We start from the raw sequence: 27,660 nt of genomic DNA, 5'->3' as shown, positions 1-27,660 counted from the left end.
AGCCAATGACAAAGGAGGATGTTGGGGGTGGGGGGAGTCAGTTACAGGAGATTACCACTAAAGCACAGTAAACAAGAGTAAGGTTATTATGCAGATTTAAGGCCTCACCTTCCACATTGATAAGCCTCTAGAAATGAGGCCATCCCCCCCCTTCCCAAAACAGAGAGGGAGATACCTTTACAAATGGAGATTTCCCTTATAAATGTAAATGATTATCTGGCAACTCCTCGCAGGGCCATCCAGAGAATGTGGCCTGAGAGACAGAACTTTCAATAAGATGGGCTTGTTGGTGCCTTTTCTATTGTAACCTCTATCCTACATTATCTTTACAGCCATCATGATAGATCTGTTCCAGGAAGGAGCCACCATGTCAAATTCTTTAGGCAGTTAGTGGGGGAGGTCAAATGTCCCTCAGAGAAAACAATCAAGGTAAAGAGATATATTTTAGGATGGCCAAATCTTGATCTCCCACACTACACACCTATCAGAACCTCTAGGAAAAAAATAGTCACAATGCCAAAAGTTGACAAGGATATGGAGAACCAGGATCTCTCATGCATTGTTGGTGGGAATGTAAAATTACACATGCATTCCAAAAAATTATTTGGTAGTTTCTTAAAAAAACTCAACATGCACTTATCATACAAACCAATAATCACACTGATGGGCATTTATCCCAGAGAAATGAAATTTTACATCCTCACAAAAACTTGTACATGAATATTCATAGCTTTATTTGTATAGGCAAAAAGTTGAAAAAACCAAACTGTCTCTTGAAGGAAGTAAATTATATTAAAAATTTAAAAGTTAATACCTTAGAGACAGGCACCTCCACACCCTAAGGATTCCTGGTATAAGGGGGAACGTTTATCGATCCTGACTGACTCTATTCATAGAAGACTCGCCCTAAACTGTTCGGGGAAAATTGAGAACAAGAGAGTGCTCCAGAGGGATAAGTTTGGGAGGGTCAGGGTGGAGGGGGTCCAGATGGGGACGCGTGTGTGTAACCTGATAATTGCTTCGCGCCATAGCAATTCGCGCCATAAAATGTAACTGTTTAAATGTTTTAAATTAGCCAATCATGTAAGACCGCGCCAACCTTTTCCCGCTTTATGCTTCCGAATCCTATAAAAGAGCTTGCCCCTTAAGGTTCGGGGTCGACCCCTCTGTCTCCTGCGAGAGATACGTGTCGACCCGGAGCTCCGCTTAATAAAACCTCGTGCGTTTGCATCAAGCTCGGTCTCCTGTGTCTGTGGGTCCGCGCCTTCCCGAGACTGGAGTTGGATTTCCTTTTTGGGATCCTACATTTGGGGGCTCGTCCGGGATCTGCGCGGTCACCCCAGACTCCGAAGACCCCTTGGAGGTAAGCCTGAGTGACTGGGTGTGTGAGTGTGTGCGGCGCCGCGAAGCATTGTTTGGTCTCGGTATCTGGGCAGCCGCCGCTTCGGGCCGTGAGGGCCGAGCGGCTGCAGTGGCAGACGTGCTGGGAACTGCAGGCTGCAACCCTGGGGGACGCCCCAAGGGACAAGGGGAGTCAGGAAAGCCTGACTACCCCCTTTCAGGTAGAAAAAGAAACGGCACTCTTTTTCCCAGGGAGGACACGAAAACCCCTCCCCTCTGAAACCGCCTTCGGTTGGCTTGTACAGACACCAACCGGGCAAAGTTGTTTATGTCTTGCTGTGTTTTTGATGTTCATTGTTCTGTTTTTGTTCGTTACGTGGACCTCATTTGACGGGATGGGACAGACTATGACGACCCCCCTCTCTTTGACCTTAGACCACTGGACTGAAGTGAGAGCGAGCGCCACGATTTGTCGGTAGAAATAAAAAAAGGGCGTTGGCAGACTTTTTGCACCTCTGAGTGGCCCTCCCTCAATGTGGGTTGGCCCCCTGAGGGGACGTTTAATCTAACTGTTATTCTTGCGGTGAGGGCTATTGTTTTCCAGGAGAGACCGGGGTCCCATCCTGACCAACGACCATATATTACAGTGTGGCAGGATCTGGTGCAGAACCCACTCCCGTGGGTTAAGCCATGGGTAAAAGCAGAAAAACTAAGCCCCCGAGTCCTGGCGCTGCAGGATGCGGAGACACGGCAAAAATCGAAATCAACTCGAACAGCGGAGTCGGAGACCCCTTCGGCCCCCCCCGGGGTCTACCCTGAGATTGAGCCTCCTCCCGAATGGCCCCCTTTCTCGCCTCCCCCTTACCCCTCCCCCGCTCCAGGATCGCAATCAGGACGGAGGGCGACTGGCTCCGGTCCCTCCGCTGGAACCCGAAGCCGCCGCGGAGCCACTCCGGACGGGCCTGATACCACGGTGGCGCTCCCGCTAAGAGAGTATGGAGCTCCTGCGGGGCCCAACCAGCTGTCACCCCTCCAGTACTGGCCTTTCTCTTCCTCAGACCTGTATAACTGGAAAAATAACCATCCCCCCTTTTCAGAAAACCCCGCCGGATTAACCGCCCTGATAGAGTCCCTAATGTTTTCCCATCAGCCCACTTAGGATGACTGTCAACAGCTCTTACAGGCACTCTTCACCACGGAGGAGAGAGAAAGAATCACACAGGAAGCAAGAAAGAACATCCGAGGCACCAACGGGCAGCCGGCAACGATAGCTGAGGCGGAAGAAGGGTTTCCGCACAACCGACCCAACTGGGACTATAACACGGCTGAAGGTAGGGGGTCGCTGTCCGCTTACCGCCGGGCTCTAGTGGCGGGTCTCCGGGGAGCCGCAAGGCGGCCCACCAATTTGGCTAAGGTAAGAGAGATTCAGCAAGGACCCACTGAACCCCCCTCCGTTTTCTAGAATGATTGATGGAGGCTTACGCAGGTACACGCCCTTTGATCCGTCCTCGGAAGGGCAGAAGGCCTCTGTCATTATGGCCTTTATTGGACAGTCAGCCCCAGATATAAAGAGGAGATTACAAAGGCTAGAGGGGCTGCAAGACTACGACCTGCGGGACGTAATAAAGGAGGCTGAAAAGGTGTATCATAAAAGGGAGAGTGAAGAGGAAAAGGGAGAGAGAGAAGGGAGGCTGAGGAGAGGGAAGACAGGAGAGACAGGAGACGAGAAAAAAAACTAACTAAAATACTGGCCGCAGTGATAAAAGCGACAGGGCCAGATCACAGACAGTCAGGGAACCTGGGCAACGCCCCACGACCAGGCTCACGCAGACGGCAACCCTTGGACAAGGACCAATGTGCCTATTGTAAGGAGAGAGGACACTGGGCAAGGGAATGCCCCAAGAAAAGGGCCACACCCAAGGTGTTGTCTTTAGGAGAGGACGAAGAATAGCGGGGACGGGGCTCGGGCCCCCTCCCTGAGCCTAGGGTAACCCTAACTGTTGAGGGGACCCCTATGAGTTTTCTGATTGATACTGGGGCTGAATATTCAGTACTGAAGCAACCTTTGGGGAAATTAAAAACTAAAAACACTCTGGTTGTTGGAGCCACTGGGCAGAAACAATACTCATGGACTACTTCCCGGACAGTGGACTTGGGGAAAGGAAGGGTGTCCCATTCCTTCCTAGTGATTCCTGAATGCCCGACCCCGTTGCTAGGTCGAGACCTTTTAACCAAACTGAAAGCTCAAATAGATTTTGCTCAACCTCGGCCTACAGTATCCTGGTCCGCACCCACCACCATGATATTGGCCCTGGAGCTAGAGGAAGAATATCGGCTCCATCAGCAGCCTAAGCCTAGAGCTCGGCTCAATACCGATAAGTGGCTGATCGAATTTCCAACGGCATGGGCTGAAACCGGGGGACTAGGGACGGCTACGAGAATTCCCAGTCGTGATAGATCTTAAGGCCGGAGCCCTCCCGATAAGGGTGCGTCAATACCCAATAAGCAAAGAGGCCAGAGAAGGAATCCGCCCCCATATCCAGAGGCTGCTCCAACAAGGAATCCTGGTTCCTTGCCAGTCTCCTTGGAACACCCCCCTCCTGCCTGTAAAAAAGCCTGGAACTAATGATTATAGGCCGGTCCAGGATTTGAGAGAGGTAAATAAGAGAGTGCAGGATTTACACCCTACCGTGCCAAACCCATATAACCTACTCAGCTCCCTCCCCCCATCACGAAAATGGTACACTGTCTTGGACCTGAAAGATGCATTCTTCTGTCTACGGCTTCACCCAAAAAGCCAATTACTTTTTTTTTCGAGTGGCGCGACCCTGATATGGGGATCGTTGGACAACTGACTTGGACGAGACTACCTCAAGGTTTTAAAAACTCCCCTACCCTGTTTGATGAAGCCCTCCACAGGGACTTGACTGATTATAGGGTTAAAAACCCTCAAGTGACTCTTTTACAGTATGTAGATGATCTACTGTTGGCGGCGGAAACCCGGGAGACTGTGAAGAAGGGACCAAGCGCCTCCTGGCCGAGTTGGGTGAGTTGGGATACCGGGCGTCGAAAAAAAAGGCACAGTTGTGCCAGGAAAAAGTAGTCTACTTAGGCTACACACTAAAGGACGGCCAAAGGTGGGTAACCGACCGACGGAAAAAGACTGTGACCCAGATTCCGGCCCCAACCTCCGCTCGCCAGGTAAGGGAATTCCTGGGGACAGCCGGCTTCTGCCGATTGTGGATCCCTGGGTTTGCTACCCTGGCTGCTCCACTGTACCCATTGACTAAGGAAAGTGGGAACTTTGTCTGGACTCTAGAGCACCAGAAGGCTTTTGAGACTCTAAAACGGGCATTATTAGAGGCACCCGTGTTGGCCCTACCAGATTTGACCAAGCCCTTCACCTTGTATGTAGATGAAAGAAAGGGAATCGCCCGGGGAGTCCTAACTCAAGCCCTTGGGCCCTGGAAGCGCCCAGGCGCATATCTATCAAAAACTGGATCCGGTAGCCAGTGGATGGCCCTCCTGCTTAAGGGCAATCGCCGCCACTGCCCAGCTGGTAAAAGATGCAGATAAGTTAACTCTGGGCCAACAGATAACCGTAGTAGCCCCCCATGCCTTAGAAAGCATTATCAGACAGCCTCCAGATCGATGGATGACTAACGCCCGGATGACTCACTACCAAAGTCTGCTCCTAACTGAGAGAATTACCTTCGCCCCACCGGCCATCTTAAACCCGGCCACACTACTGCCCGAAGCAGATGATGAAATACCTGTTCACCAATGCGGCGACATCTTGGCATCAGAAACGGGGACCCGACCCGATCTGCCGGATAAGCCATGGGCTGGGGCCCCTAATTGGTACACCGACGGCAGCAGCTTTATGGCAGAAGGTAAGAAGATGGCTGGGGCTGCTGTGGTAGACGGAAAAAAAGACTCTGTGGGCAAGCAGCTTGCCGGAAGGGACTTCTGCACAAAGGCTGAGCTTATCGCCCTGACACAGGCGTTAAGGTTAGCTGAAAATAAGACTGTGAATATATACACGGACAGCAGGTATGCCTTTGCTACTGCCCATGTTCATGGGGCTATTTATAAACAAAGAGGGCTGCTTACCTCGGCCGGAAAAGATATCAAAAATAAAAAAGAGATTCTGGGCCTCCTAGAGGCTATACATTTGCCTAAAAAGGTGGCAATCATCCATTGCCCAGGTCATCAGAAAGGCACCGACCCCATAGCTCAAGGGAACCGCTTAGCAGATTTGGAAGCCAAGCGGGCGGCACTAGGACCTATGGTCCTGACTCTCCAGGCAGCTAAGGTCAACAAAACTGTCTCCGGTGGGGAACTAACTAAAGAAGAGAAAGTCCTTTCCGTTGCAGAAGGGCGAGAATATCTATCACATCTACACCAGCTAACCCACTTGAGCCCTCAGAAACTAATTAAAATTATTGAGGCCTCCCCGTACCAGGTACCAGATTTGAGAAAGGCGGCTGAGGAAATTTATAAGGATTGTAGAGCTTGCGCTCTCACAAATGCTGCAGTTACCAAATACCGCACTGGACACAGACTCCGGGGAGATAGGCCCGGAACCTTTTGGGAGATAGACTTTACTGAAATCAAACCGGCCCGGTATGGAAATAAATATCTTCTAGTATTTGTAGATACCTTCTCGGGATGGGTAGAGGCTTTCCCCACCCGAAAAGAGACTGCCTCTGTAGTAGCCAAGAAGATATTGGAAGAAATCCTCCCGAGATTCGGGATCCCAAAGGTAATTGGATCTGACAATGGTCCTGCATTCGTTGCCCAGGTAAGTCAGGGACTGGCCAGTCAACTGGGGATCAATTGGAAATTACATTGTGCTTATAGACCCCAGAGCTCAGGCCAGGTAGAAAGGATGAATAGAACAATTAAAGAGACGCTAACTAAATTGTCCATAGAGACCGGCGATAGTGACTGGACAGCCCTCCTGCCCTTTGCCCTGTTCCGCGCCCGGAACACCCCACAGGGACCCTTAAAACTTACACCCTTTGAAATCCTCTATGGAACCCCTCCCCCTTTGGCACAAATAGGGATACATGACCCTGACATTATACCTTCTATACCTTTGTCAGCCCGCTTGAAAGCACTCGAGGCCGTCAGGCGCGACATCTGGAACCAGCTAAAGGAGGCCTACCAGCCTGGTGATCTGCTCATCCCGCACCAATTCCAGGTTGGGGACTCTGTCCTTGTGAGACGACATCGGACGGGGTCATTAGAGCCACGTTGGAAGGGGCCCTACGTGGTGCTCCTCACTACGCCCACAGCAGTCAAGGTGGACGGTATAACCTCTTGGGTTCACGCCACACACGTAAAGAAGGCACCCCAGAATGCAGCAGATCTCTGGAAGGTGGAAAAGACTGATAACCCTCTTAAGCTGCGTTTGCGTCATGGGAACGGCGAGCAGGTCGTCCAATCCTAATCCCCACTCTCCTCAACTGCTCACGTGGCAAGTCGTCTCCCAGGTAGGAGATATAACCTGGTCAATCCAAAAAACTGCTTCCCCTTGGACATGGTGGCCAGACTTACACCCTGACCTTTGTAAACTGGCTATAGGAACCCCCGACTGGGATTTCATGGGTCGACGAAGGGGGGCAAAACAAGCCGGAGGATGCCACTCCCCCCATCGCAAGGGTAAACTAAAGGCATACTCCTTTTACGTGTGCCCCGGTCACCACAGACCTCGTTCAATTGACTCCTGGTGCGGGGGCAAAGAAGACTTCTACTGTAAAAACTGGGGATGTGAAACCAGTGGGACTACTTATTGGGAACCCTCCTCTTCTTGGGATTTAATCAGGGTTAGAGCAAATTATAGCCACCAGATGAGTCGGGGCTCAGAATGCAATACCTGGTGCCACCCCTTAACCATTCAGTTCACAGGGAAGGGAAAAACAATTAAAACCTGGATCGGGAATGGTCATTCATGGGGAATAAGATTGTACAAAGAACGGTACGATGATGGCCTGACCTTCTCTATTAGATTAAAAATAGAATCCCCCGCCAGCAGACCGATAGGGTTAAATAGCCCCAAACCCCCCCAGGTAAAATCCATAACCCTAAATGGGACCGTAGATATGGTCACCAGATCTGCTCTGCGACCACCATCTACGCCACCTCCCGCAGTACCTACTGAGCAAAGATGGCACAGACTGTTTAACTTAGTATGGGGAGCTTACTACGCCTTGAATGATTCCAACCCTGAAATGACTGAATCATGCTGGCTATGCCTAGCGGTCAGCCCCCCTTATTATGAAGGAATTGCCACCATGGGGGTCTATAATAACACCTCAGACCACACGACTTGTCTTTGGGGCAAAGAAGGGCGGCTAACCCTAACGGATGTGTCGGGGACCGGTTCAGGACTATGCTTAGGAAAAATTCCCCCGGGCTACCAGGCTCTATGTAATAAGATTGAAGTCAGCCTTCCGACCACTCCTGGTCATTTTTTGGTACCAGGACCCAATAGGTGGTGGGCCTGCACCACGGGCCTAAACCCCTGCATCTCAACTAGCGTATTCAATTCGTCACAAGATTTTTGCGTGCTTGTGCAGTTGGTGCCTAGAATTTATTATCATACTGCCAATAGTTTCGAGGATGAATTTGACCAGAGATCCAGATTATGGAAAAGAGAACCAGTATCCCTCACCCTGGCTGTACTCCTGGGACTGGGAGGTGCATGGGCGTAGGGACTGGCACTCTGACCTTAGTCACAGGAGAAAGGGGATTAACTGCCTTGAGCAATGCTATAGATGAAGACCTCAGGACTTTAGAACAGTCCATCTCTAAATTAGAGGAGTCCCTCACCTCCCTGTCTGAAGTAGTGCTCCAGAATAGAATAGGATTAGATCTGCTGTTTTTAAGAGAGGGAGGACTTTGTGCGGCCCTTAAAGAAGACTGCTGTTTCTATGCAGATCACACAGGGGTAGTCCGAGATTCAATGCAAAGATTAAAGAAAAGATTAGACATGAGGCAGCAAAGCAGGGAGGCGCAACAGAGCTGGTTTGAATCCTGGTTCACTAAGTCCCCCTGGATGACGACCTTACTATCCTCCCTAGCAGGACCCTTGCTGATTCTTTGTCTACTTTTGGTCTTCGGACCGTGTGTTTTCAATAGAATTACTGCTTTCATAAGAAAAAGGGTCAATGCAGTGCATGCTATGATGCTCCAACGCCATTACCAAGCTCTCCCACGCAATGAGCCACTGATAGTAGACACCGAAAACTAAGTTCTAAGATTAGAACTAGGGACAAAAGAAGAAGTGGGGAATGAAGGAAGTAAATTATATTAAAAATTTAAAAGTTAATACCTTAGAGACAGGCACCTCCACGCCCTAAGGATTCCTGGTATAAGGGGGAACGTTTATCGATCCTGACTGACTCTATTCATAGAAGACTCGCCCTAAACTGTTCGGGGAAAATTGAGAACAAGAGAGTGCTCCAGAGGGATAAGTTTGGGAGGGTCGGGGTGGAGGGGGTCCAGATGGGGACGCGTGTGTGTAACCTGATAATTGCTTCGCGCCATAGCAATTCGCGCCATAAAATGTAACTGTTTAAATGTTTTAAATTAGCCAATCATGTAAGACCGCGCCAACCTTTTCCCGCTTTATGCTTCCGAATCCTATAAAAGAGCTTGCCCCTTAAGGTTCGGGGTCGACCCCTCTGTCTCCTGCGAGAGATACGTGTCGACCCGGAGCTCCGCTTAATAAAACCTCGTGCGTTTGCATCAAGCTCGGTCTCCTGTGTCTGTGGGTCCGCGCCTTCCCGAGACTGGAGTTGGATTTCCTTTTTGGGATCCTACACTCTCAATAGGTGAATGGTTAAGCAAACTGTATTCTATCCATACCATAGACTACTACTTAGCAGTAAAAGGAATAAACTATTAATACATGCAATAACTTGAATAGATCTCAAGGACATATGTTAAGTGAAAGAAAGTTCATCTCAAAAGGTCACCTATTATGTAATATTCTCAAAATTGCAAAATCATAGAGATTGGAAATAGATTCATGGTTGCCAAGTGTTAGGGATGGTGGAGTTGTCACCGACTAGGGGCCTCCAGAAACTCAAACGTAGGTTTGGAAGCAATTAACTTTTTTCCAAGTTGTTTCTTTTCCTTTTGTATGTTAAGGAGATGTAATCAGCAGCCATCCTGAAACTGACCAAGCCTCACCACAAGAGCGATGCCCATGACCTTTGCCTTATTTCTAATGCAAAGATCTCTCCAGGAGGAGCTTAGGCCTCATTTTGTGGAAGCATGTTCTCCAACTGAGCCTATGCAAGCGAATGCCTGCCTCACCATTTTGAATCTTCATTCCCCAGACAAATAAAAGTTCCTGCTTTCCTTTGTTCGGGGATGATATGACTTTGGAAATGATTCCTCATGGCCTCCTATTTGCTGCAAATACACTTTTCTTTGTGAGACAACTTCCACTGGTGTAGAGTCTTATTTAACTCACCAGGAGGTGAGCCCACTTGGTTTGGTATCAGAGTTAGGGGTGAGTGTGACTACAAAATGGGTAGCATGAGGTAGATCTTTGTGGTACGGTAATATTTCTGCATGTGTGTAGTGGTAGTTACAGGAATCTACACATATGACCAAATGACATTGGAACTATGTACCAATTTGCACCAATGTCAGTTTCCTGGGCTTGTTATTGTAATATAGTCATGTAAAATGTAGTCTTCCCCATTTGGGGAAACTGGATGAAGAGTACACAGGACCTCTCTGTACTATTTTTGCAACTTTCTACTAACATATAATTATTTTAAAATAAACTTTTTAAAAATAAAATGCTTTCTTTTAATTAGTGACAAGGGATATAAGTGCTATATATGCATATAGAGAGAGATTATAGATGGATACATAGATAGATGAATACCTATAAGCATATATATGCTTAATATTCTTTGAATAATTTTATAACTGGATCTAAACTCCTCATCAAAATCTGGAGAACACGAAAGAAATAATAAGGACATCTATATGTGACCGAGAAATATTTAGATTGCATTTCTTCTAGAGGTTCCTTAAGCTCACCAATTTGAATGGTACAGATAGTTTTGCGACTGCCAGAATATTATTTAATATAATTGGTTCTTCTAGATGGCCAAGAAACTGGAAAATATCTCCTAAAGTATCTGCCCAGTCTGAGTGAAGAGTTTCCTCAGTTGAAAGTTCTGATTCATAAGATCAAGTCATCAATATATACATGGAATGAATGAATGAGCAAGCAAATCATAAAGGAACTAATGCAGGAGATGAGTACAGTTCGTTGGTTATCTATTCTCTGAGACTGAATCCATTAAACTCTGCAAGCAACTTTGTAGCCTTTCTAAGTGAAAAATCAGGTCACTGGTCTCCTTGAAGAACAGACAATAAAACTTTCACCTCAATAGGCCACTAATGTGAAATTATTTCATAGCTATAGCAAGAGAATAATGTTTGGAAGAGGAAAAAATGATCATTGACCTCTAAGTAATTAATATTTCTTGCCAAAGAATATAACTATATCCATATAAAATTAAATGAATAAAATGATATATTGTTAAGCAATTTCTTTAGCTAGTCATTAAACTTGGAAATATTTACTATATATTCATTTGTTAATACTTTAAAAATGTTGATCAGTTGTCCAGGAGCAGCTGAAATTTTTCTAGAACAATGCCACTGGAAAACTCATTTATTTAATCAGTCATTCAATAAACTAGATGTGTTTTCTGATCACCTTAGCCCCTCAAAAATCTTTCCTCTTCAAACTTCTGCAACCCTTCCTACTTTCTTATGACTTTTCAGTGTGTGATGCTTTTGATTACAGCCATGTGGATACATTACCTATCCCTCTTGCTAAATGCTCTATGCTCGTCACCCTCTCATAGAGCTAATACTGTGCTTTGCCCACCATTAGCACTTCATGCCTATATTAGCTGAATGAATGTATGATGAATGAATAGTAGTAATGTAGATATCATTTTTACTTTGATAGATCAACTTATCTCAAAATCAGAAAAATATTGTTTAGATTTATTAAAATTATTTATATATTTGTCCAAGAGTTGCATGAATTACATACTAAATAGATAAGAGGAAATAAAAGTACAGAGATAATAAACCTTATAAATGTATGTACCTGATAAACATGTAATGAATGTAGGAATTATTATTAATTATGTGGCTATAGGTAATATTAATATTCATGATTGATTATTTCTATAAGGGCTGTTGGTGTCTCTTTGACACAAGAGAATTAAATTAAAATTAGCATATACGCCAAAATGGCAACACTGATTATTTTAGGCCAAAATTTCAAAAAGCAAAAAGAATGCTAAAAATGAAATTCCTATTAAGCTTGACATATTCTTGTCTTCTTGGTTTGTTAAAGAGTAAATTAATTTTAAGATAAACTTTTAATTGTATTTATAAAATATAGGCCAGCTCTATTCTTAATTTTTTGAGGAATCTCCATACTGTTTTCCATAGTAGCTAGCTATTCTACTGCTGGGTATTTATCCAAAGAACATGAAAACATGAATGCGTAAAGATACATGCACCACTATGTTCATTGCAGGATTATTCATAATAGCCAAGACTTGGAAGCAACTTAGGTGCCCATCAAGGGACAAATGGATAAAGAAGATGTGGCATATATACACAATGGAATACTACTCAACCATAAAAAATGATGGAATCTGGCCATTTGTGACAACATGAATGGACCTTAAGGGTATTATGCTAAGTGAAATAAGTCAGAAGCAGAAAATCAAATACTGTATGATCTCATTCATAAATAGAAGACAAAAATAACAACAAACAAACATATAGAGTCAGATATTGGAGTGGTGGTTACCAGAGGGGAAGGGGGAGGGAGGAGGGCAAAAGGGGTGATTAAGCACGTGTGTTTGATGATGGATTGTAATTACTCTTTGGGTGGTGAACATGAGGTAATCTACACAGAAATCAAAAAGTAGTGATATACACTCAAAATTTACATAATGTTATAAACCAATGTTACCACAATAAAAATAAATAAAAAATAAAATATACGCCAACAAATATAAAAAGATAGATATAATTGACATTTTCAGGATGGCATCATATAATTAAATCCTTCTCATTTAGTCAAGTATTTCACATTAGCTGTTTTTATAACTTGTTTGTTACAGAAGTCAAAGCCCCAGGACTGGAATATGGTAACACCAGAACTGTTCTAAGACAAATCTACTATTTCTAACCCTTCAGTGAGATGGCTCCATTAACTAGGTATACAAGTTCATCTTGTATTCATCATTGACTGCATAATCGCCACCTCAGCTCTTCCATTCATACAAAGGATTTTCCAAGACTTCTGTTACTCTCTCCTGACTTACATACAATAAGTTTGTTATACTCCGAACTCAGTTTGTAATTCTTTCATGACAGTGAAAATGTCTATAACACATTCTCCTTCACAGCAATTTGGATAACCTATAATAACAGTATTTTGTTACAGGACAAATGACTATATTCTTTTCCTCCCCAAAATTTTGGATACATGTACTTTTTAAACTATATCACTGGTAATATGACTAATATTTTTATTAAGAATCAACTGAAGTTCAATAGATCCTTGATGTATTCAACTTTTATTCTAGAGAGGATCTGACTTAAAATCATATAAAAATTTGATACTATATAAATTACTTGTGAGAACATTTATTGAGTCTTTATTATATTTCTGCCAAAATCAGTGCTAAAGTCTTTACCTGCATTATCACATCTTATTCTTTTAGCAACACTGTGAGGGAGATACTACTATTCTCACTACTCTACAAATGAGAAAATTGAGGCAAAGAGAGGTTAAGTAAGTGGCCAGTGTTCACACACCTAGAAAATGGTGAAGATGGGCATGGGCCCAGACAGTACGACTCCTGAGATTTAAGATCAATCACAAATAGCCTCCAATTACGATATAAGCCATGCTCAAAAAAACAGAGTGATGGAAAGTTAGAAGTAGAAGAGCTATATAATATCATTTAAGGAGCCATTACAGAAGAGGGAACGAGGCCAGGAAGGTGAGGTGACTTGGGGAGAGTCACAGTGCATGTAAATGACCAAAGGCATTGGAACAGAGTTAGAACCCAATGTTCTTTCTATATAGAGGGCCTAAAGATTTCTCAAGAACAAAAGATAAATTTTCCTAACTCCTGAAAGACACCTGATATATCACAAAAATATACCTGCTCTTTATCCCCAGTTCCTGGTATGGAGCTTTAAAAACCCTTGGAATTTCCTAAGTGATAGGGATATCTTTGTTATGCTAATGCAGTATTTCTTGGTAGGCTCCTAGATAGCTTCAGGATGCGGACTGGTCACCAGAAAGACCAACCACATGATTAGAGGGTTGAAACTTTGGGCCTGCCTAACCCCTGGGAAGGAAAGGGGAGCTGGAGATTGAATTCAATCATGAGGCCAATGATTTGATCAAGCATGCCTACATAATGATACCCCAATAAAAACTCTGGCACTGAGGCTCAGTGGAGCTTCCCGGTTGATGTACACATTGATATGCTGGGAGAGTCGCATGCCTGGATTCCATGAGCAGAGGCCACAGAAGCTCTATGTTCCCCCCACCCCCAGACCTTGCCCTGTGTGTCTCTTCATTTGGCTACAGAACTTTAGGTAAATTACTTAAACTATCTGTGTCTCGATTCCTCATATGTAAAATGAGAATAAGAATAGTGCCACCTTTTAGGGTGGCTGTGAAATTTAAGTAAATCATACACATAAAGCACAAAAAACAGTATCTAACCTATAGTTAATTGATAAATTATCACTATCCTTATTATTATTATGCAATTTTATCATGGTATAGATACAATACAATTTACATATGATAAATGCCTAAAATCAAATTACTAGACCAAGGGATATAACTATGTTTACAGCTTAAAACATATCGTCAAGTTGCTTTTCAAAAGAGTAGTATCATTTTACATTCACCAGCAATGTATAAGGGCATGTTTTCACCACAAGCTCTCTAACAATGGGTACTATCAGTATTTTAATATATTAATTTTAAATGTGTAAAATGGTATATTCTTGCTGTATTAATGTATTTTTCTTACATTCTTTTGAATACTAGTGAAGTTTATATTTTTTCCACTTAAGAGAAATGAATCTCATCTTCTAAATTAGTTCTTTCTGACATCTTTTGAGTATCTATCAGTATTTTTATATGTTTTAGCAATTTGATGAGTTCTGCATTGAAGGTACATTAACCCACTCTCTTTTGTAGCAATTTTAAAATCACATAAACATCACAGGGAGTGTCTTCACCAGCACTCTCTTGGTTGTAAGGAATGGGAATCCTCACACTTGTGCTTTGGTAGAGGATGCTTGGAAGGATAGAGAGGAAAATCATGAAAAGGAAGCACCGAGAGAAATACTGGGTCTTGCATGACCTGCAAAGTGATCTGCCCTGTTTTCCTCTTGCTAAGCCTCAGCTGCTGGCTCGGCTTCTCCCTTCAAGTCACTTTCATTCTTCATGCTCTCTATAAACTGACTTGTCCACTCTGCTGCACATGGACAATCCTGGCTGCCTCACAGTTTTGGCTACAGCCCTCAAGTCCAGGTGATCTCACAAGTTGAGCACCCAACATCAGCTAACTGAGTCTCTGTGCTTATATTTCAAATCAGATTAGACCATTTTCACTGAAATGTCCACTCTGGTTGCACCAACTGTGTCCAGGGTTCTGAAGTCATGCATTATTTGGGATTGGTCTCATCTAAGCCTTTGGAAGGGAAGTTTCTCTAAGAAAAGAGTATGGAATTGGTTAAGAAAATGATTGGCATGCCTAGAACAGGAAACAATGTAGAACCTTGGTTTCCCACGTGCCTAGAGTTAGCCAAATGATAAAATTTGAGCGCATAGTCCCCAAGACTGCCCTTACTTCTGACATCAACTGCAAGTTTAGGACATCCCCAAAGCCAACTTCAGGTTCGATAATTTGCTAGAAGGACTCACAGAACTCACTGAAAGCTATTATACTCACAATTATTGCTTATTGGAGGGAGAGAAAAGATACAGATCAAAATAAGCCTAGTGAAGAGATGCACAGGGGAGAGTATGAGAGGGTTCCAAACGGAAACTTTTCATTGTCTTGCCCTGTGCAGTCAGGATGTGTTACTCTCCCAATACTGATATGTGACAATACACAGAGTATTGCCAACCAGAGAAGCTCAACTGAGCCTCAGTGTCCAGAGGTTTTATTGGGACTTCATTACACAGGCATGATTGATTGATTGATTGAATGCCCACATGGTTTAATTCAGTCTCCAGGATGACCAACTAAATCACATGGTTGGTCTATCTGGCATGGCTAGTCCCATCCTAAAACTGTGAGGTGTGTCCAGTTCCATTCCAAGACTATACAGGTGTGCACCCTAAATCACATTGTTACTATTTGGCTAGCCCAACGCTACCTAGCAAACAAGAATTACTTCCCAGGAGCCAAAGGCAAAGGCCAGATCTTTTCTTTGGGGAGGTTAATTCTTTACTACACAATATGAGATATTTTTAAAAAAGAAATTAATGATAAAATTAAGCCAACATTTGTAGAAATGTTTTATTCATACTATTTCATTTAATCCTCACATCAATACAGTAAAATAATAATTTTTGTATCACACAAATGAATAAAACAAAAGTCATAGAGGTTAAATAATTTGCCCACAGTCGTGTAGCTAGCAAATGCCAAAATGGGATTCAAATTCCAGTCTACCCGTCTCCAAAGCTAGTTCTTTCCCCTCTCTATTGCCCAGCGTATGGCAACAACCAGCCTTAGAGATTCAGGGGTGTCGATGTGTCCTCTTGTGTCATAATGTAGCTGTGAAACAGTCACTTAACCCCAATTTAATGCCATCTCCCACATACCTCCTACCACACACTTTTTTTGGAAAGGAATAGCCAGAGAGCCAAGTGAATGTTTGGAGTTAATCAGGGGCAAAAACTAAAAAATTGTTCTCACTCAAAACAGCAAAAATCACTCCTGTTAACACTTTCCAGAATGTAGAAAAAGGCAAATAACTAAAACTTACAGGCGAAATTACCTTTATTATTCTAGGTGTTACATTTATAAGATATGATTTCTGCTGTTATTATTATAAATCCATGGGAGTCAATGCATGGAGTGGGTGGGGGAAGAAAAATTAAGCTACCAGTTAAGTTGTTCAAAGGAGAAATGTAAGGAAAAACAACCTCAATTGTTGTACACATTGATTTCTCCACAATATCAAGAACCTGTAACAAGTTTAACTTGTTTCAATGAATACTGTTTAGAGATTTCTAGAATACCAGTTTTTTGACCCACATAATAAGAATATTTTAACATGCTGTCTGCATGCACATGCAGATTTAAAATGAAAGTTTCTGGAATAATGTAGAATTAAATAAATTTAGTTCACAGTATTCTGATGAATACCTGTTCAGATTAATCTGCATAGTACTCAAATCCTAATATGGGATCCTATAGGAGATCAAGAACTTTCAATTCCCCAAGTAAACACCAATTTGCATTTGTGATTAAAGGTTATGGGAATATTTAATATCAAGCTGGCTTTTTCCTTCCACTCATCACTTCCTCCCATTTACCTACATCCATAAGAACTAAAAGTTAATGCTATTTAGGGAAGTACATCTGCAATTTTAAAAAACTCACAATTGAAAGTTAAATACAAGCACATTTAATAATTATTATTTTTACCTGAGCCTCCCTAGCCCTACTAGCCTGTGTAAATGAGGTCCTACAGGGTGACTGTGAGCAACCTCAGCATTATGATCATTGCAGCCTTACTGAAAACGAGCAGCCAAAGCTATAAGGATGTAGAAACGAATGCCGAAAGCAAGGGGTATTAAGCTTCTGAAAGCCAAAAGGTGTCTTCTCTTTCTACTCTGTCAGCTTATTAAATCTCCAAGTTAGCCGAGGTCAGTTTCATTAGACTTTTCTTTGTATATACTTTTTAAAACCCAGGCTGAAAATCGTGTGTGTAATGCACTGTATAAACTCACTTCAAGTTTATGGAAGAGGAAGCCCCAGTTTACTCTCAGCTATCAGCAATTAGAAACCTGCCTCAGATGGTGGAGGATGGCAGTGGGGCTATAAAGGGGACCGACATTGCCCCATAACATCTTGCTCTAGCCAAGATGAGGTCCCTCAAAGAGACCCCCAGCAAAGGAAAATAAATTCTTAGAAAGCTTTTCCACTTTGACCATTTCATCCACTATAATTAAGACTCGTCATTTAGCCATGTTTTTCTTAATGCTTGTTCCAAAAAAGAAATTGCTTGAATTACAAATTCCAAAATTAATGAGAGAGACAAACTGGAAAAGATTAGTGTCTCCACAGAAACACAGTGTGCCAGCTTACTTAGGTAGTAACATATGGCCCACAAGTTACACTCCAGACACGAAAGAGAAACATGAAAAACTCCAGCAAATAACTAAAAAAGGAAAACCTACATCAAATAAACTGAAAAAGGAAGATTATGTTTCTCGGTTCTCTCACGGTGGCACTATTGAATTGAACGAGTTGACACAAACATTCAATTAATTTAAAATGTTTCTAAAACACAACACACAGGGTGGTTTCTGGAAGAAATGTAAAGGCCAAGTAAAAAAAAATTATCTGAGTGTATGCTAAAATTCTCCAGAGCCTAATGCTTCTCTCCCATGAAGGAGACTAATCCATTAAAAAAGGAAAAAAAGAAAGCATGTCAGTTAACAGAAAAAGCAGAAGAAAGACATCTTCTCTCTGTATTTTAAGGTTGATTCTTCTTCTTAAATTGACACATTGAACTATAATGAGGGGCACTGAGATTGTCTCAGTAACACAGTCATACTCTATAGCAGTGTTTCTTCCCCTTTTAAAATTTGAGTTCTTCTTTTAATAAACATAAAAATCTCATGCTCATGGTTAAGAAAACCCTAACTGCTGTTGTAATAGATCCAACCCCAAATCTCAGTAATTTAATCCAAATAAGTTTACTTCTTGTTACAACAATGCTAATGTTAAAATCCATTTGTGTGTGGTTTCGTGGGGGGCATGTCCCCAGTTGGGTGGCTCTCCTCAGGGATTCAGAACCTTCCTTCTTGTGCATTTGGCCACCTTCAACAAAGAGGTCTAAGAATGCCCTGGGGGTCAGCTTCATTTGAGAGCCAACTGGAAGAAGAAAAGAGCATGGAGGACCAGGAAGGCAGGTTGTCATGGCCAGATCCTGAAGAAGCCCATATCATTTCCACTCAAATTTCATTGGCCAGAACAATATCACATAGTATCATCTAACAAGGGTGGATAGGAAATGTAGTCTAGTTGGATGCCAAGGAAGAAAAGGAAATGGGCTGGGTGAGCACTTATTAGTCTTTTTCACACTCCCCAGGAAAATCTTGATAAATCCTCATAGAATGTTCCACCTACAAAGCTGTTGTCTTAGAGTCTATATACTCTGTGTCCCTACCAGCCAAGAATATCCATTTATTCATTCAACATGTATCTATTGAATGCCTGCTGTGTGCCAGAAGCCATTTAAGAAGATATACTAATGAAAAAAACATCTTTTCCTAAATGGAGATTGTATTTTAATGGAGAGTGATAGGACAATAAACAAAATAAATAGGTAAATTTTATAGCGTATTAGAAGTTATTAGGACTGGGAAGAAAAAAATAGAGGAGAGAGGAGAGGCAAAGAATGCCAGTGCATTGGGGAAGGGGTTACAATTTTAAGTACGGTGGTCATGACTCAAAATGAAGTGATGATGTGTACCATGAGAAAATGTAGCAAAGCATTCATTAGCTGTTTTGTATTTAAATTTTTTCCAATATAATTTTATATAATCCTGAATATGGCTTGTCAAAATATAACACTTCCCTGAGATTCTGATACTCATTTTCCCTCCTGCACCAACCCAGGTGATAAATCACTGGCCTAAAAACTAAGTATAAAGTGCTTGTCTTTCCATTTCTAACAAATAAAAACCAAGATAGATATTTTTTTATCCAGAAGAAAAACACCTTGGACCTCATGTACTCCAATTGAATCCCTTGATATGTGAAATTACTGAAGTTAAGGGAAGTTAAACATCTTGACCAATGAGGCTACCAAATGTCAGAGTCAGAACAAGAATCCATTTAAGCCAAATGATTTTCAAGAAATAATTTCAAGGAGGTAGGGAGCTGCAAGTTCCAAATTACCTGTGGCCTTGAAAGACTTTTAAAATCACCCAGAACAGTGGCATCTTGCATAGAACTGGTCCAACAAAAAGTTGTCAAGGCAGCAAGCAAAGAGCTGAAGTGAAATTACTTATCAGGGTTTTCCTAGCCTAAATCCTTGCTTTTCTCTCTAACAACTGGCCATGTGTTCAGCTGCCCAAGTCAGCTCTGCCCCTTTTGCTTTGAATGTGTGGTTCTCAGTCCCAGAAATTTCAGACTAAATTGATGTCCGGTGGATTCTCCTGACTCAGCGTGCCACAGTATTCCATCTCTTCCAGGCTTCATTGTGGTTGGTATCATGGAATTAAAGCTTAAGACAAGCATCCTAAGTGGAAAGAATTAACCACTGGTAGTATTAGCTACCTTGACAGAATTTATAATGCATTTATATCAAACCTTTCCAAGAGATGATTTGTTTCTTCTAAATATCCTCAAGGAGACACACTGAATCTCTAAGAAAACAAAGAGAATATATTGCTGCCCTTCTCCCTCATTCCTTCCCTGGCAACCAATGGAACAACCTTGTCCCCACCTCCCAGAGCAGCCAGCTTCATGCAAGAAGAATGGAAGGAGCTAGTTTAACTCGCTGGGTTCAACAGCGTGTGAGCTTTGCTGCTGTTCATTGTATGATTTTGAGAATAAGTTCTGTTATTTGGAAATCTACCTCTTGCCTGGTACCCCAATTCTAGTCACTGAGTAGCTACATACATTGGCTTCTTGGGCTCAAAATCCATCCCAGTGTTACAGTTTCTCAAAAACTAGGGTCTTGCCTCCCTCTCAACAGCCCTCACGGGAAAAGGAATTTTGCTCCTGAAAAGCAGCCTCGTGTTAAGAGATCTCTATTTAGCCGAGGCCTCATGAACTCTGGTCACATAGGGCATTTTGTCAGCCTCCTCACCAGCTGAAATGTCCTGTTAGGAGCTCTTGAAGATCTCCTAAGTAGCAAACATCTGCATGGGTGGCTACCTGTTGACATCATCTCCAGGAATCAAACTCTCCTTGCCTAGCTATGCACCTTCTTATCACTTCACACTTGACACGTGAGCAGTCTGGTTTCAGGAGCCCTGGACATCCAGAATGGCCAACTGCAGTTTCCTGAGCAGCAACCTGACAAAGAAGTAGCAGTCTCTATCTTACAGAGACAACAGGGAGCTCTGCGTCATCTAGAGCTCCACTGTCCAATAGAGTGGCCACTAGCCACGTGCACTTACTGAAATTTAAATTTAAATTAAAGTTAAATAAAATTAAAAATTCATTTCTTCAGTTGCACTAGCCACATTTCAAGTTCTCAACGCCACAGGTGTCTAGGGGCTACCATATTGGACAGCACAGAGAGTATTTCCTTCAGCACTAAAAGTTCTGTTGGACAATACTGATCTAGAGCCTGGAAATGAAATGTCAAAGGACAAGGATTTGACCAAGAGGGTCAGTCCTGATTCATTCACACCACTAAAATATGTGTACTAAACTATGCTGATCCTATCCCTAATGGAACTAATATTCTAATAGGCTTAAAGCATGGGCTGAAGGATATAGATAATTAAAGGCAGGGATCATTGTCTATTTTGCTCATTGATAAATACAAGAACCTAGGACAGTAGAACATTGTAGAAGCATAGTAAATAAACACTGAATGGATGAACAGACACATATGGTTCAGTTAATTACAAGGGGATCAGCATAGAGGAATAGAAATAATTTTCTAGACTCCATTACAGGTCAGACTAAATAACTCACTAAAAGGGCCAATCCTTTTTCTATGATCACCAATTTTCTAGTCACTAATTCCACATCTTGGGCCCATTAACACCAAGAAAGAGTGAAAAGACAGAGAGGGCCATTGTGGCTGCAAAACTAGATTAGCTACATTGGAGTTGAATAAACTGGCACATATATTCAGAAATCAGTCCTCCGTGAGTCTGGTTATCATGAATAGGTTTTCAAGGCTGATGTTCTCTGGAAGAACACACAAAAAATGTTTCTAAGCAAAACAAAGTGAGACTCAGAGCTTAGACCAAATTGGTCCCTGCTGTGGCCACATCTGAGCAGTCAAACCCCTGATCGCTCTATTAACATCTTTTAACAGTAATAGTGTTGGTTTGTCCCCAAGCTTGTAGCATAGGAGAGCTTGTTCTGGTCCTCCCAATCACCCAGAATTGTACATACAAGATTGAGTCATGCTTCTTCCTGTCTCTGTCCCCCCATGTTTTCTCAGTTGGGCTGGTCCAATCCGAAAGAGTATATAGATTGAGGAGTATCAAGGAGAAGAGGGCAAGAACCAGTAAAAAAAAGTTAGTTAGGAGTCTCCGAAGTGGGAGGAAGAGGCTGGAATTTGGGGAGAAGAAGGAGAAATAAAAATATTGGAAATTATACTTAGGTGTTCATTGTTGAGGCTGGATCTGTATTTGGAATGTAAAATGGAGAATTTCAGCTACTATCTGAATAATTCAGTCTAGAAGAATCTCCTTTGAACGTTGCATCGCCAAATAATTGAAACTTCAGGAACTTATTTGGATTGATGCTCCCATTTCCTTTTCCATACTTTTCTATAAATAGATAAAAAGAAATGAATAGAAGGGAAGTGTAGTTACTCATGTACCAACCCTGATCTATCTGCTAACGTCATACTTGAAGGGGATACGTAGACTGGAAAAGAAGAAGGGATGTCTCATCAAAATGAATAGAACACAGAAATCAATCTTGGAGTTCGGTGAACTGACAGATGTTACAGCCGATCAGCCTCACATTCTGAATGCATGGCCAATCGCTTTACGAATAACTGGTATCTTAGGATCTTTGAATGAGAAGCTGAGATCCTTTAAAAGCTACTTGGGATTCTTAGAAATGATCAAAGAATACTCACATAGAGAAGTATTGAGCTGGGAGACAAGATATCTGGTTTCTAGTCTTAATCCTAGCACTAACTAGATGGATTATTTACTTCCATTGGTCTCTGCTTTCTTATATGTGATATGGGAGGTTGGAGATGAGTCAGTGTTAGATTTGATAGAGAGAGAGAAAGAGAAAGAAAAAGAGAGAGAAGATATCATTGATTGTCCAAGTATTAGATCCACAGTGTGTTCTCATGGAGACTTCTGCATCATTGCCCTATTTATGTCTGGCCAAACAAGTAAAATAAACACGCCATTCCAACATTTTTATTCAGTAGATTAATTTTTCATCCTTAATCAGGTTGACATCATCTTTGGAAAATGCTTGTAATAGGCACTTTGGTTTCCTTTGGTTACAAGAGGGTTTAAAATTGTCCAACAAATGAACACACAAAATGTCAAAGTAATGTAGCAGAAGCACGCACAAGCCAAGCAGCATCAGACGTGCTTTTGGATCCACGGCCCTAATTCACCCCGATGTGAGGGGGAGGCCTGGCTGATCTGAAGCCCCGGAAGGAATTCTGACAACTTGCCTTTTGCTTTTCACTGTGCATGCTGCAATTCCTAGGTGCATCTGAGTTAGCACTGAAGCAATACTTTCTATCTCCAAAGCACTTCATAATCATTAATGATTTAAGCCTTACAACATCCCTCCAAGGGAGGTCAGTAGCAAAACACCAGGAGCACAGATGAAGAAACAACAAGAGGAAGATGTTAAATGATGTGGTAGAAACTGCAAAGAGAAAAGGCAGTATTGAAGCAAGAGCCCTCCGCTCTTCATGCAGATATGTCAAGGAGGGTGGGTGATGGAGAGGATCTCCAAAATGAGGTCACACCTATCCCTCTACCACCAATAGAGTTAACCCCTCCAAAAACTGACCTCCCGGGTCTCCATTCTTTCTTGCCATCTCCCTCATCCCTTTAACGTCTGATGTCACATTTTCACTACGTTAAAGTGATTTAGTCCTCTGCTATTTGCAACTCAATCAGATATCCCTGGCTGTAGTCTAATAGAAGTTAATAAAAGACCCTCCCTAACTGAGAGGAAAAGACCTGAAATACTTAAACTACATCATTAGCTTATCCCCATCCCATACAATTTTGTCCTTTTTTTTTTTTTTTTTTGGTAAGGAAGATTGTCCCTGAGCTAACATCTGTGCCAATCTTCCTCTATTTTGTATGTGGGACACCGCAAAAGCATGGCTTGATGAGTGCTGTATAAGTCCACCCCTGGGACCCAAATCCGCAAATCCTGAGCCACCAAAGCAGAACACATGAACTTAACCACTATGCCAAGAGGCCCCTATCCATGTTTTTAAGGTTTTCCTAGATCCATTGACGTCCATCCACAAATTTCCTGGGACTCAAGTTCCTACTATAGGAATGCTGACTGCTCCCTAGGGCTTCCATTCCCACTGCCACACCCCCCAAGCCCTACTCCAGGATCTAATGAACCCACTTAACAAAATCTAAATGAAGAAACCCTGCTCTGATTACTGGAAGTCATTTGCCTAGTTATATCTGTGCAACTTGCTGTGATCTGCACAAAGATTGTATTTCTAAAAGGCTGTATGTTCACCATCATTTTATAAATTATATGACACATTTCTATTGATTTACATTATAATGTAATAGATTTTTTACCCTTAGGTTAGAGGCATATCAAACTGTCAATCATTCCTAATGCCTTAATTTTAAATGCATCTACTTTTTCTCCTTCCCTTTGTTGTTTTTTTCCTCAGGAAGTATCTACCAATCAATATTAGAGGAGCCTGAAATATAAAGAGTTTTAGAGGTGTATGCTTTTGTATATTTAAGAAACGTCTTTGTAAAGTGAATAAGCCCTCAATTCATCTTCTAGATTTGTTGCCAACATTTTTCTTAATGGATGTCAATGCCGTTATTAAACAGAAAGGTTCTTCAAAGATGGCTTCAGGGCAATGTTTTTCTGATAGTGAAGCCCAGATGTATAAAAACCTCTAGAGATTATTTATACTCTTCTCTTGGTTGCATCTAAGCACACTTTCTTGTGAGGTAGTCTTGGACTTATCAGAATCACATCATATTAAGGTAATTTACTAGATACTACAATACTACCTTAGTACAAGTTAATGGATTTTCACAATTACCATTTAATATAACATGAATTGATGATGGTGTCTACACGAATAGGACTTTGCTTAAATGTTTAGTGAGCAATATTAAAAACTTAAAAGTTACCAAAGCTAACCACATAATCAAAATATGCAAATACCTGCCAATACTTTCCTAACCATTTTATGTCCCAAAGAAAATCCAAATGATCTGAATGTGGATATGGGGATGTTTTTGTGGGAAGTGCTTTGTGCAATGAGTGAAGTGCAGGGTCTCTTCATACATCACTGTAGAATGAAACAAGTAGTCCTCCGCTTCCAAAAATGTAAGAGATTAGCCATCTATAGAAGGAGCTCAAATGCTGTAAATTAATAATTAAAGAATTTTTATTATTCCCAACTCTCTACTCAAAATAATTTTGTTATATTTTCTGCAAGGTAGGAATATAACATGATTATAATTTCATGGAAAGGAAATCTAAAAATACCATATTTTGAAGAAAAACCATGTGAACAGAAAGAGAATAGTAAGCATGAAGGGAAAAAAGTATGTATGTGGAGGTTGGGTAGTCAGAGAGCGAGGATTTGTAGTTTTTATTCAGCACTGGTCAGGGGAGAAAGACACTGAATTGGAATGATGTGAAAAGCCAAAGTCTAGAAAAGTGTGTTCTGTTGTGAAACAAGAAGGAGTTAGTCTGGAGGAGAGAGCTCCAGGACACTTGACTGTGTTTTCTCTTCACCAAGTAATCTTCTGTTAATTCATCTCTTCCATGGCTCTGAATCCAGGAAACCCAAAGAAAGTACTGTTTTATACTCATCAAAATTCAAAAGTGCCACATGAGTTGAGTTTATCCAAAGGAGAGATAAAAAAAGAAAAAATAGTGGACAAGAGGGAAAAAGCAAATTTTGGGGCCTGGAAAAAAAGAAAAACCTAACTCTATATCCTGGTTATTTTATCAAGATATTGGGAGCCAGTGAGGCCATGCTGGCTTTCCTACATAACTTATTTTTTTCTGTAGCTACAAGACTAGGAAATGTTGGTCAATAATCCATTCACCACTGCATTATTAAAAATGCAATGAAAGAGAGACAAAACAAGACTATACTCTTTGGGGGGGAGGGAATCATAAAATTAGGCCAAATAGTAGCACGATATTTAACTATATTTTACTTAAAGCATTGCCAACAAAACTACAATAAATAATCTTCAGATCAGAAAATGAATATTTCCAATTGATTTTTCTAAGTGTTCCATAAACAGAAACTGTTTCAAATAATATCCAACAATAATCATAGTATTAGAAATTGTCCCAGAAACATAAGTTTGACTGTTGAGAAGTCTTCTCAACAAAACAGACTTCTCTCAGGCTGTGCAAATTCACTGATAAGTACAAGATACGTTACTACAGAAATATTTTTCCAGCCATGCTCAGAATCCCCAATCACGCTGGGCTTCAAGTGCTAGAAACGATTTAGCAGCCAGTTCTTCCATCTGCCCTACAGTGGGCAAGCAGCCAGCAGCCAGGATGATCAACAGCTTCTGAGGCTTGTGACTTACCAGCCAATGAGTGATATATTTTGCTGTTTGGTGCTTTGTCGATTGATTTCTTAGAGTGAAAATTGCCAAAGCTGCAACCCACCTGCCAATACTTTAATCTCTGCCAAATTATTTTAAAAACATAACCTGAACATCAGGATATACACAACCCAACACCTCACCCACAAGAGATGAAACTCTGTTACCACTATATACTAAATGACTTAGTAACTGAAAATGATTTTCAAAGGTATCTATCTGTACATATATAGTTATATATATATGCATGCACACGCTTGAAATACTTCGAGTTCCTAAACACAGTGAATATTCCCTACAACAATATCTTTCCTACTAATGACATGTTTGCTAGAGGACAGCTATAACAGATTAAACGAGTTTATTTGAAGGAGCCTGTAAAGCCAGTTGTTGATATTAACAAGCTTCAATAATTGCAGGATGAAATGTTCCAAATATACAGAATGTACCATTCCAAAGGGTATCATCTAAACTGTGAACATTTTGCTTATAAACTGAAAAATTAGAATCATATTTTAAAATGAACCATAATGCTTTTGTTGACAGAGTTTGACAAAAGGGGGGTGAGCATACTTGCATAATGCACCATTTGGCAGAGTGATTATAACTGAAATTTTGGAAGCTGACCCTTTGTGTTCATAATCCATGCCCTACTGCATACTAAAAGACTTCAGGCAAGTAACTTAATCTCTCTATGCCTCAGTTTCCTCACTTTCAAAGAGGGATAATAATATTATGTTATGGAGTTATTCTGAGAATTAAATGAAATAACACAAGGAAAGTTCCTTTAAAAAAGTATCCGGCACACAGTAAGTCTTTGATAAATGTCAGTTGTTGTTATTACCACCTTGAGCTTAGGTTGCCAGTTCTCATAAGCTCCTCTGGGTCTGATTGACAACCAGATCTAAGAAGAAAAAATCCCAAACGTTTTGCAAAGGACTGTTGGTGATTCAGCCATGGCAGCAGAGCACTTTGAAGTGAAGGCTTTGGAGATGGAGCTAACAGCAGACCTCAGAAGATTTGGCTAGACCCTATGGGAAAGAAACTCATTGGCATATGAAGGTAAAGCATGGTTGAAAATCTAGATGAGGAAATTTGAATGAGTGAATATGAGATAGGATATTTTTAAGCAATGTCTTATAAGTCATAATGGGTAGAATCAAAATTATACTGCAATATCATGGCTTAACTGGGTTTTGTGTCTACGTGCAGAGAGGAGAAGAGAAGAGAGAGGCAGATAGGGAGAATTAAGTGCTGTCAGGATAAATATCATAGCTAATCTGATGGAGAGTGTGTTCTTAGTATATTTTATCAAGTACTTCAAAGCTACTGAAGAGTCTTCAGTATTATTTGATGGCTTTATGACCTCCTAAGTTTAAAACTGTACAATATTGATAGGGATGGTTGAGGGAATAAAGTTCCAGGTCAAAAATGTTATGGATATTTCAAAAAGAAGAAATAAATGGGAAAACTAAACACACGACAAA

The 27,660-nt window shown here is 41.6% G+C and overlaps 2 protein-coding genes across 2 annotated transcripts in view; one reads left to right on the top strand and one right to left on the bottom strand.

Moving 5' to 3' along the window:
• Window positions 1-27,660, bottom strand: part of LOC101401682 (ADP-ribose glycohydrolase MACROD2) — a 776,405-nt gene that overhangs the window by 635,835 nt on the left and 112,910 nt on the right. The gene's annotated exons all lie outside the window — the stretch shown is intronic.
• LOC147914295 (uncharacterized) lies at window positions 514-7,979 on the top strand. Its single transcript, XM_087444855.1, is given in 9 exon segments — window positions 514-573; window positions 1,895-2,799; window positions 2,801-3,012; window positions 3,015-3,789; window positions 3,791-4,149; window positions 4,152-4,343; window positions 4,346-4,832; window positions 4,834-5,234; window positions 6,450-7,979. Coding segments are annotated over 9 exon segments (3,738 nt in total). The 3' UTR covers window positions 6,797-7,979.

Source organism: Ceratotherium simum, chromosome 21, assembly GCF_057802395.1.
Source record: "Ceratotherium simum simum isolate JZ-2026a chromosome 21, ASM5780239v1, whole genome shotgun sequence".
NCBI lineage: Eukaryota > Metazoa > Chordata > Mammalia > Perissodactyla > Rhinocerotidae > Ceratotherium > Ceratotherium simum.
The sequence above is the reverse complement of the archived record's forward strand: the minus strand, read 5'-3'. Positions and strand labels throughout refer to the sequence as shown.